Source organism: Chlamydotis macqueenii, chromosome 6, assembly GCF_036417535.1.
Source record: "Chlamydotis macqueenii isolate bChlMac1 chromosome 6, bChlMac1.mat, whole genome shotgun sequence".
NCBI lineage: Eukaryota > Metazoa > Chordata > Aves > Otidiformes > Otididae > Chlamydotis > Chlamydotis macqueenii.
Window position 1 is genome coordinate 30,732,921 of NC_141561.1, and position 12,238 is coordinate 30,745,158.

Here is a 12,238-nt window from a genome sequence, read left to right on the forward strand (position 1 = left end):
AATTCAGTACTTGTGATGTTCCAGAATAACAACTCTAAAGATAGTAAGTGTGTGTGTGTGTGTGTGTGTGTGTGTGTGTGTTCAGGGCCTGACCTCCTCCCTAGTGAGAATTCAACCCTCTCCATCTGAGATGAACTCTGGAAGCTGAAAAGAGCTAAAGAGCTGTCTTCCTATTTAGGAGGAAACAGAGAAAGTCATCAGTAAACTGTCATCCTGAGTATGAACCATGTAGAGCTTCAAAGCTTTATACAGATTTTGTTTTAAAAAAGAGTTCAAAGCCTTGTACAGTTGTTAGTCGTTACACAAGTTATAATAGTAGTATGACATTTATGAAATAAATCCTGTTATTTGCTGAGAGCAAGAGGGATGAGGTAGTAGTTTTCTAGTTGTATGGTATGTGTCCCTGAGCACTTTTCTGTCAGATCGATATATAAATGCCTGTCCAATTGCATGTAGTGAGGCTCGTGGAATCAGCAACCTACTGTAAAATGACTTCTCATTACTCAAAGTTATCAAAGTAAGTTGTATTTCTGAACTTTCTGAAAGTTCATTTCCTATTTCAAATACTACTTTCAGAGGAAGTTTAGTTTTGTAATATGTGCATTTAGTTACATTAAAAGATACTGTGATGTTGCTGACATAATGTATTTTAAAGGGACAATATGTATCGGTATATAAAATTACAGATGTGCATTTTGTGCATAGTGTTTCATTTTTTGTAGCATCATGTCACTTAGGGATCATGAGTCTTTGTTGTGCTAAGCAAAGGGGTTTTTTGAAGAGAGTGAAGCCACTTCCTTTGAAGTGGGCATTCACGCAGAGGTGCTTTAAGGTTTCTGGACAGATTCATAGCGGTGAGGCTTTGTGTATAGGAACTATTGCTTTAACATTTCCTTATGTGTGAATTGCATGGTTTTGTAGCATCCTTGCACACAAGCAGGATGATTCTGCTGTAGTGCACCTAGGTGAATTGACGTTACCAGCTAACTTTATCCACACACAACGCACAGTAGAGTTTATGTCGGATAATTTAATAGTTGCTGAGTTTGTGATGAGAAGCTGTTCCCTGAGCTGCACAGGGAATGCTCTGGTTTCCGTTGAGTTTGTATGAGGGGACACTAATTTGCGTTTCTTTCCTTCACCTAGATGCCAGTGGTTCTGAAACATTCACCCCTTTTAAAAGTTACTCAATTTGCTGTGACAGATTCAAAAGTTAGTGACAGTGGGAGTGGAAATATCCAAGCTCATTTCTTTAGGAAGTGGGACTGGAGAGGAACCTGCTACCAATTTGATAAGGAGGCTTCTTGAGCAGTGGGTGATGCCTGAAGAGTCCAAAAGAATGTTAATTATCATTGTTGCTTTTAGTTTGTGCTGCTTTTGCTTATGTTTCTGTGAAGCTTTTATGCAAGTGCAGATGCTGTTGTGTACAGTCACTTGCAGTAACTCTTACCCTAACAGTCCTCTTGTAAGTGCAAAGTGAAATGACAGCAAACTAATTTTTCTCTTTTAACAGTGGAAAGAGTGGAAAGAGAAAACCTTTCAGACTATTGTGTTCTTGGTCAACGTCCCATGCACTTACCAAATATCAACCAGCTGGCAACCTTGGGAAAAACTAATGAACAGTCTCCTCATGGCCAAATTCATCACAGTACTCCAATCCGAAACCAAGTGCCAACGATGCAGACAATGATAAACCCTGGGCTCCTGTCTCCTCAGCTCAGTCCACAACTGGTGAGGCAGCAGATAGCAATGGCCCACCTGATAAACCAACAGATTGCTGTCAGCCGGCTCTTGGCTCACCAGCACCCACAAGCTATCAACCAGCAGTTCCTGAATCATCCACCTATCCCTAGAGCTGTTAAACCAGAGCCATCAAATTCATCGGTGGAAGTCTCTCCAGATATTTACCAGCAAGTCAGAGACGAGCTGAAGAGAGCCAGTGTGTCTCAAGCTGTCTTTGCAAGAGTAGCATTCAACCGCACCCAGGTATCAATTTCTATTCTATAACCAAAAAGTGCTGAGGGGGCAAAGTTGTGGCTCTCATGGGGCTATGTGGTTGTTGCAGATCAAGGCAGGAGGTGTGCCATAGAAAGAGGTCAAACTACTCTAGCAGTAATTCTGCTTGTGAGAGTTCTTCCCTGAGTTTCTCTCTGTGGTTATAAACTTCCACATCTGCCCCTGCCTCATGGTCGGGAAGAGGTAACAAGAGAGTGAGAGTCAGAGGTGTCTTTGGGCTTCTGTCACTTCCTTCCCGTGGTACAGCTGATGCCACAGCTAGTGCCGGAGGTTACTGCCACAAGAAATGTGTAAGACAAGTGTGCGTAGGCCTAAAGACTGACTGCTGGAAAGATGTCTGCCGTTTGCAGCAGATCATGTTTGCTTTCATACATCTGACACAGGTTTTCTCACTGGCCTAGTGAAATGTAGGTGTTGAAATGATCGCATGGTAGTGTCAGCTTAAGTCTGGGACCTGGAGTACCCAGGGTGAATGTGGGTTCAGAAAGACGGACCATTTATGTCTATCCTGCTGCCATACAAGGCATACAAAGTATCGTCTCTGAATTGTGATACTAAAGAAATGGAAAGTGGCTTAATATTTACTATTGGTGCAAATTTTTTTTTGTGCAATTGGAATTGGTCTTTGAGGTAAGCTTTACCAGCAAAAGAGTGTATGCGTGTCTCCTGGAGGTCTGTCCCTTGCCCCATACAGTGCCTTTGTCTGTTCTCCTAGATTAATGATTTTCTTTGGCACTGCCATTTTGGAAATGCCATGTTATGAGGGAACTAATTAAAGTATGGAGCACATTTTTATTACTTCCCTCCTTCCATTAAATTCATAAGATGGTTGCACTCAGAAAAAACATTCACTTCCAATCAACGTGACTTTGTGTTCTGGGGTTAGCCTTGAGGATATCAAATGAAAACTACATAGGAATGTATGAGTATTTCCTCTTTAAAATGCTGCTTTTAATTTGGAAAAGCTTTTCATCCCTCTGGGATCGTAACCCGTTGTATATAAAGCCTGGTATAATCAAGGTAGATGGTATTGACAGAATGACATATTCTGAACTTGAGCGAGAGGTCAGCCGTAACGTTGCCGGTGAGGGCTTTGCCACTGTCCCTGAACGTGAAGCTCTGCTTTAGCCACACTGGGAGAGCTGGGTAGGTAATGCCCAAGTCTGCCATTAAACCAAAAAACTAATTCCCCAGCAAGAAAGCTGTCATACTACTTGTGTGTTAAGTTAACAGTTCTGCTGTAGTATTTAAAAGGAGGCAAGGTTTTGATTCTGTGCATCTAGGAAACCCCAAGCCTTGCATGTTACTGACCAAACATAGTATTTGACTTTCCAGGACAGCAGGGAAAAGGCAGGCACATGAGAGAGACCACTGTGGCCTCTGCCTAGCAGTGGCACAGCATTTTGTCTGCCCGTGCGTTTAATAGCAGCTGCGGTAGAGGTGGCACGACGCTCCTGATAGATAATCTGAAATCTGGACCAAATCAGCTGCATTACGGTTTGGGGTTCTAGGGTGCAGGTGGGGATTTTTTTTCTCTTTTTACACCTGCATGGTGTTCTGGCATAGATCTAGTGGTTTTAGGACACTAAACAAGTCTTTGGGTAAAATGTGGTTTCTTCCCAACTTCAGTGGCTCCTGGTAGTGTGACTGCGGGGCAGTCACACCTGACAGCATTTTGAAATGCCCTGTGTGACGGAGGACACTAGGTGTGTAACCATTCAGACTGGGCTCGCTCATGGGGAACACAGACCTGGGCAGCACTGAGTGGATGTGCCGAGGTGATGTCCTTTGAGAAGATGCCAACCACCTTTCCTGGGCAGGGCTGCACTGGGAAATGGGATGTGATGCTCTGTCCTCCAACCAGTTCATGTTGTTTTTTTTTTTTTATTGCTTCATTACAAGATATCAGACATAATTTTTTATAAAAGGAAAGAAATTACCTACTGCTTAGCCCTCCGTTGTAAGTAATACAATATACTGTACAGTCTATGATGCTGATTCCAGAACAGACAAGTCTTAAACATCCATAAAAGATTTGCTCATCTCACAGCTGTGTTTCGTTAGTCTACATAGCCTTAATACAGAGGAGCAGGGGATCTTACATATAGTGCATCATGTCCCTGGGAGCCATCACTGTACCAAAAGACTGTAGGTACATATTTATGCTTCCCTGTCCTCAGCTCTTAATTCCAACTCCAATCAAGCTCCCCTCGCGTCAGAGGCTGTTTGAGGTATTAAGAAGAGGTGCTCAGACAGTCAGCCTTGTGCTGCACAGTAGAAGATGTGGGATGTTCCCACACACCCCTGGTGAAGAAGCAAACTCTGTAAAAGGCACTTGAAGTGGAAGTTCCAGTCTACTCTCACCTCCTTGCATTCCCCCTAGTGCCTCCAAGGACACTTTCCTCAGGAGGTGCAGAGGGTTGTGCGTTTCTCTCTGGAAATGTTTGAGTTTGTTGCATTTCACAGGAAGGGCCAGCCTTAGAAACTGGGGGTCTGTTGTTTGTCATGATGGTAGCAAATAATTAGCTGCCAGCCAGCTAATAATTGTATTAATCGCTGGATTATGGACCACTGCTTAGTCTTTCTTTGTGGTAGCTCCATGGTGCACATTAGCCTATAATTAAGTATAACTTCATGAAATATGTACTGTGAGGCTTGTTTAATAGATAAACTATTCTCTAATTTATTTTAAAGTCCAATGACCTACATACTCAATGCTGAAAAACCCCATCTTACTAACATTATTTCTCCCCTGAGACCTTCCATCTGAGCAAATCTGTTAAATGAAGTAGAGGAGGCTTTGATCCAAACTAGGCTAAATCCATCGGAATAAGTGGCTGACACATGTATGCATGCATGTGTGTGTGGGAAGGGGGACATGAGGAGGGTCAGAAGAAGGAGAGGTGCAATTACGTGGTTTCTGAAACATCTAAATCTTCCTCTTAAAGTTAGAAATGCATAGCTTAAGACAGCAATATTTGCTTATACCTGTAGCCTTGTTGTCTGCACACATGAAAACTTCAGGCTCTGTGACAAATCCTGTGCCTTTCCTGGGGCACAGTACTCCCACTGAGGTCCCACTCCCACACATCAGGCAGCTTCATACCTGCTGTGCACATGGGAGAGCTGCACGAGATATGCGGCTAGGAGCTGGCCCAGGCTGTGTTAGCCGTGAAGAGGATTTCTTTCAAACAGAAGATTCCAAAGTGAACGTTTACCTAGTCCTCCTCTGTAAAGTTTTTTAGCAAATCTGGAGGTGCTGAAGTGATCTGTGCTCTTCAAAATCCTATCTGGAAAACAGGTAATTTGAATCCTGCTTTGCATAAGGAAAATGAACGTACTCTTGCTCCTCTACCTGCTTGCTGAGTGTCCCTTCATGGAGCTGCGATCAGGACGATAGGTCAGGCTGTTTGTAAGAGTCCAGACAGTCGAAAGCACCGAGTCAAGTGAACTGCTGCTCTCTTTCTCAGGAGTGCCCAGTGGACTGCTAAGTCTATAGACTGCATAAGTGTTTCTGTTTATATCTTTCTTTTTTTTTTTTAAAGCATCTTTTTTTTTTTTTGCCAATGTTTTGACACAATAGCCAAAACTAGTAAAATGTTTGGGCGAGTGGCCAGTGCTTGTTTTACTGAACAGCCTCAGAAACTGGAAATATCCGTGAACCTGAGGCTTTTTGAATTAAACAGTTGTGGTGCCAGATACAAAGAGAGCTGGGTAAAAACACCAAGCATGTTCAGGCTGCTTCTAACTCTCTTCCCAAAGAGTGCTGCTCCCTCCCTCCCGCCCTGAGTGGCTCGGAGTGAGAGCGTTGGCTTTCCAGCCTGCGGAGAGGAAGGCAGCGCTTACTCCGCTCAGCTGCTGCCCGCTTAGCTGGTGCCTAACTGTGGCTCTTTGGACTAAAGGAAGTAACAGCACAGAGAGGAGGAAACTCTGCCAGTCTCAGATGTAGTGCAATTTATGATGAAATAAGCTAAACTGGTCCCCCTTGTTTGAGGGATTCGGTCACACCGTGGCTGCAGCAGTGGGTTGCGGCAGAGGGACACGCAGGATCGATGCTGGGTGGTGCCCCAGCCTCTGGTGCGACCGTGGGCAAGTCCAGGCTCATGCAAAGAAGAACGGGGAGATAATGCTTCTGCGGCATGCAAAGGTGTTGCCAGTCGGTTATAGAGGGTTGGGGGCTCTGAGAGCAGAAGCTCCAAAGAAAGGCTTTGTAGGCAGGCAAGGAGGGAGGTGAGTGGTGATTCCTTACAGTTATGTCTAATTCTGCTTTCTTCGGCAAAATTCCACCAAACTGAACTGGGATCAAAAAAGAGTCCTCTTAAGAGGCTTTAAGATTAGAAATACGGTTTGTTGAAATAACTAACTCTTCCACCTCTACTTGCTTGTGAGCCAAATCCTGGGCAGAATTCCTTTTGCAAATAGCATTCCCTTTAACTTCAGTGAGAGGAAGACAAGCAGATCTAACTCTGCCTGATACCTAGTGAGGCAGTCATGCTGCATTCATTGCTATGGTGTCTGCCCCATTGTGCACAGACTTTCAATTAGCAAGGGTTCTGGTTTTGGTTGTGGGGAGGATTTTTTGTTGGTTTGTTTTTTTTTTTTTCCGCATAGAAAACTCTCTCTTATTGCGTGAAACCCTTTCATGCTGCCTGCTTGTTTTATTCTTGTGTGTAATGTGGCACAAGCAGCGTTCTGTTGTACTCACAGGAAAGAAGGCAGTCTGTAAGGGAAGTGCTTAATTTAATAAATTGCAGATTTTTGGTACATGGGATATTTGTTCCAACAGTGGGTTTTGCACTGCCCAAAATTTCAGTTTCAATTAACTTAATTGTATTCAATAGGCTGAATGAAAAGATCTTAAGTAGCATGTGAGTCAGGCTTTCAGAATGTGTGCTTGTAGGAGGCGGCTGCTGCCTGCTCAGCTGATGCACAGGAGTCCTGAGCCTTGGGAGCAAATGTGTGGGTATACGGAGCGTGCACGAGCTGTGCGTCTTGCTCATTTTCCGGCATATTTCAGCATAAAGGTTTGACATGTATGTCATATAAATGGTGGCACTTTGTGGCTGCAGGTGGTCGGTATTTCTCTCCCTTCTCTCCCTTCTTTTCCCCATGCGTCCACATTCAGCTCCACATGCACGTCCTGTCTTCCCTCATAAAGAGAGATACCATAATAAAAAAGAGGCTTTATTAAACTAATGTAATAAAGGCATTTTCTTTGAGGATTTAAACACTTCATTTTTAATAATAAAAATCAAATTGTCATTGTTGCACCCTGTATAAGTTTTATTCAAATCAGCCTATAAATGCTTTGTGCCTAAGCAGCTCTCTCCTGAGATGTGTGTATTTTAGCATTAGTTAAACGAGTGTAAGAAAGAGGCTCGTACTCTGGCTGTAGGCAGTGAATCTAGAGATCAGGAGATTTCTCTTAAATGAGGGACTGATGTGATGCATTCAGCTACACTAAGGGGTACTGGGAGACAGCTAGTCTCTCGTTCACACTGATGGAAAACCAGTCAAAGTCCTTTAAGTTCTGAAGCTCATATGAACTGACATGAACATGGCACTGCACATTTTGCCCACTGAGACTGAAGAGTTGGTCAGGGAACAGGGTGCAAAACCAATTTTGCCTTATGGAAGCTGTGAGGATGGATATGAAGGTGCTTGGTTTGGCTCACCACTCAAAAATTTCCACTGATTATCTAAAGCAATTTTACTCAGCAAAATTGGAGTGGACGTGTTGCCAGGATAAGCATTTTTAAGAGACTTCCAGCACTTCTGCTTCATATCCTAGCTGGAATTAGGAAGAGATGCAAGAAAATGGAAACAAAGCCGTGAGCGTTTGAAAATGAGCTTAAGTCCTAAGAAGCCTACAGGTACTTCATATAGAGGTTCTTGTTGAGTGCTATATACTTAGAGGCAAAGAGAAGTAGTTTTAGAATTGTTGAATGTATCTTATTCAGCTCGGAAGACAATATTGAAGGTGGGACCTGGAGACAGTGCAGAAGGGCAGAGAGATGTCATGGTGAAAGCCTGCCTTGATGTGAGAAAAGCATAGCAGGTGGAGGCACTTTATTCCCTTGAAGGGTTATGAGAAGGTAGTGCTTCTGCTGCAGAGCTCCTCAGGCTGACCTGCCTCCTCTAGCTTTCAACTGCAAGTAACAGACAATTTTAAATACAAACAGTCATTTTAGCCTGGAAAAATCAAGTCTGTTGTTGTAAGCTGAAGGTAAGATTCCAGTGTATTCAGTGGTAATAAGGAGCTAACCAGGGGTTCCCTGAGTGCTGCCTCCCTCCGTGTTGGAAATTGGCCTCGCACGCTGAACTGGGATACTGAGTGGGGACAGGTTTACATCACTGATCTTTAAGATTCGGATGTTGAATTTCAGAATCAGAAAATGTAGGGATTTATTGATCGGAGTCACATCTATACTTGATGGGAAGCAGAATAGCTTTTCTGTTGAGACTGTCAGTTACAAGTACTGGGCTTAGAGTAGTTGGAGCTTTAAGTACTACAGGAGCAATATTTTTCTAGTATTTCAGCATTTTGTCTATTGCTTTTGGCAATAGCTGAAGCATGGAGAGGCATAAATACACCAAAAGTCAGAAAAAAAGCGATTATGCTTTTTTAGTCCTTCGTATATATAATCTCCTTATAAAGAACATAAAAACTGAGGTTTAGCACGTTAGTTGAGTTTAAGTTTTTGCCTTGGCCAGTGTTTTGATTGTCCAACGCCTGTTTTGAACCTTTTTAACCTTAGTGCCTGCTCCCGTAGATGCATTGCTTAGGTCTGTACGCGGGGGAGCACAGCTCCCATCTGAGTCATCGGACCTGGCCCGTGTGGGGTCCTGGTCAGTGCTCGCGAGTCTCCTGCTGCCTGATGGACGTTGTCCTCCTCTGTCCCCAGGACGTTGGTGTCTGGGCCGCACTCCAGCATGACCTCCTTACCCCCGTCCAGATTGCTTTTGAAAAGCTCTGGTTGCAAAACATTCCTGTGTTCAGTCACTGGTAGTGCAGTTTGCTGTCCCATGGAGGTCTGGTTTGCAGCCTGTCCAGGCCTGAGCCAAAGCCCTTTGGGAAGAAAGCAGAACGGCTTTGCTCGCCTTCTGTGGGCTTTGGTCAGGCCTTCATGTTGGCCTCGATGGCCGGTCCTGTGGATGCAGCAGTCAGTCTGAATAACATTCCCTCTACGTTGTACTGCCTCGTCTTTCAGAAGTTGCTTAAAAAAAGATTTCTTGCCTGAGGCTTGGGTTGTTTGTCCTGGAAGTCCTATAGTTAATAAAAATAAAAGAAATGAGTTCACAAGCAGGGTTTCATAGAATGAGTGCAAAGCAGGGCCCACGACAGTGACTTTGCTGGCTCGAAGGACTACATTTCCCCTAGTTTGAAAAAACACTCTCAAAATTACTCCTACCTTAAATAGATCCAGTGACTTTTTTATTTTGATTGGACATGTGCTGCTTTCTCCACTGCTGGTTATTATTTTTTTTTTAAAGTCAATTATGGATCCAGTGTGTAATTTTAAAAATGGTGCAAGTTCCAAGGGCAAACCAAACTGTGCCTGCGCAGAGTCCTTGTCTTGGGGTGAACACATTCCTCTTCTGCAAGCATGGCCTGTGGGAATGTTACACTTTTAATCAGTTGCCTCTTCAGCACCTGGTTTAAAAATGATGCACAGGAGTGGAAAAGCAAAGATATTGTTGAGCTGCATGTGCTAAAATGCATCCTGCGAGCTGTGTTCAGTGTAGGAGATCTATTTGGCTGCTTAAAATCAGTCTGAGACTTTCTAGTCCCTGAAGATCATCTTTTAGGTTTGCAGAGTTGGTTACTCTGCAAACTGCCAATTTTTTACTTTTTTTTTTCCTAAATATGTGAGATGTAAGTAAGTCGGAATGAGCTAATTTAGCCAATGGAATTTTATAACAAATATACGAATGCTGTGGGTTTCCCTCTCTCACCCCCTCCAGCAGAAACATAATTTGCAGAAATAAAACAGTCCTTGGCTAGCTTTAGGGTTTTCTCAAAAATAGAAAGAGTAGGGTTTGTCTGGCTGGGCCAGTTTCCTCACCACACACCTGGTGTATATCACTTTAAAAAATACATTATGCCTGATTAAATTACAATTAAATGAAATCATGATCATTTGTTTTTCTGGAAGGAAGATGTTTTGCATATTGGAAGCCTAATTTGTTGCAGGTGACAAAAATGCTGAAGAGATTATTTAATATCACTTTATTTTTTATAATATTGCTCACTGGTTAGTTGTGTATACTTCAGTAGCTCAGAATTATATTATTGTAAACATTATTGCTCTCAAGATACTTTATTTTATTGTCCTACCCTATCACTCAGCTGTCTAGCCACTGTGTGTACCAGCGTTGTTTATCTTCACTTGCGGGAGGACATGAGATTTTTCCCTCTGAGTCAGTTTTCTTATTATCTGTCCTGCTGTTTACATGGTTCCTATGCTGCCAAAGCGCTTGGAGGAGCTGCAGGAAAACCCTCTTTGCAACCAGGTTTTCCACCTGTGAGCTTGGAGTGGGGCACGGGGGGTCAGGGCTCGGCCCTGCCTCTGTCACGGCGCTGGGGACAGGAGCACAGCCCCCTCCCCAGAGCAGGCGATGCTCCCGGCGGCTGCCCACCCTGGTGATTGAGCAGCCGTGCAGCATAGTGCTACGTCCAGACAGCAGAGATGAGACTTTCATAGAGGCAAGAGGCGCAGGCCAGGATTCAAAACCCCTGAATCTACCCCATGATAAGCTGTTTCTGGTGATGAATCAGAGCCTCGAAGAACAAGAGTCAGTACCTCCAGCAGTGAGATAGCTCCTAGTGCCATGGCCAAGCCACTGCTACCTGTAAGCCTCTGATTTACATAGGGAGTCAATGACTGCACTGCGAAGTAATTGCTGGCGTGCTTTCACATATGTTTCTGCTCTCCATTTTTGAAATTGGACCATAAATTTAGCCAGGCTAAGATGGGGGGAGAAAAAGCTGTCTTAGAGTCAGCTCCAGTGGCTTTCAAGTACCTTTCTTTTGAAATAAACCTGTTAATTTTTGAATCTGATCTTTTCTTAAAAAAAAAAAAAAAGTTATCCTTTAAAAGACCCAGGAAATTAAGAATTTAGAGAATGTGTGGAACTGTAAATAAATTTCATTTATTTACTGCATTTGGAGAATTTTCTGCTGACTTTAAGGGAAAATTATAATAGAGACTTGATATATCGATCTTGGAATCATTCACGTCATGGCTTCAAGCTTCTGTAATGTCCCTTTTTGGTTAATCTCCCTCAGCCTGTGAGCCTTGCAAACTTTGGAAAGCTTTTCAAAATGTCCCTAGCTTCCCTGAGGGGTTGTAAACCCTGAGGAGTAAGCTAAGTGTGAGCATGCAGTTGTGTTGAGATCGCAGAGAATACCAGAGGCCAGCCCAGGGTCAGTCCAGCACTGCACCTTCTTCAAACTTTTCCCCAGTGTAGATCTTTTTCACCAGTTGCCTTCTCTCTCTGATCCTATTTCTGGCTGAAGGGTCCCGCCATGCCTCCATTCCCAGCTCCAGTCCTTCTTATAACTATTCTGATAATTGCAGGAAAATGTAATTGGGAATCTCCTAGCTTGACTGTGTAGATGAGGAGCTGAAAAGATGGAGCTGTGTACAGCACACCTTCAGGTTGTGTGTGGAGCTTGTTGTGAGCACATCTGGTGTAAATGTTGCTGAAGTAGAGCTTCCATGTATGTGTTTTAATGTAGATGTTTAATAGCAGATACCGATATGTTGTTTGCTGGTCTGTTGGTTTTGCCAGGAACTCTGGTAAATAAGATCAATATATACTAAAAACGTTGGCATTTGGTTAATTGGCCAACTACAGTGGCAGTGTTTTAGCAAAACTTTTTGGAGGAGACTCTCTGATACAAAAGAGAATAAACTAAGACTGAATATTACAGGGTTTTGACTGTGTGGTTGTTTTCTAGTAACATTTTTCTTACAAGAAAGGGTAAGCCTTGTCTGTGCTCATGAGACAGCTTGCCTCGGTCGTGGCTGTAAAGTGGCTGCAAAACGCTCGCGTCAACAGCGACAGCTAAATCGTGTCCAGGGCACTGCAGTGTCCCTTTGCACGTGGTTGCTGAATGTTCCTCCTCTCCCAGCAGTAGGCTGAGGTGAGCCCTCCGAGCTCCAACTGGGATTTCACACGGCTTTGGTGGCCAGCGTTCCTGGGAGCGGCGGTGCAG

General features: G+C 43.6%; 1 protein-coding gene across 2 annotated transcripts in view; it reads left to right on the plus strand.

The window, feature by feature from the left end:
• Positions 1-12,238, plus strand: part of SATB2 (SATB homeobox 2) — a 127,784-nt gene that overhangs the window by 75,411 nt on the left and 40,135 nt on the right. For both annotated transcript variants that reach the window (XM_086750980.1, XM_086750979.1), the window contains exon 7: positions 1,514-1,986. In XM_086750980.1, coding sequence (XP_086607106.1) covers positions 1,514-1,986 — 473 coding nt within the window. The remainder of the gene's footprint in view (positions 1-1,513; positions 1,987-12,238) is intronic.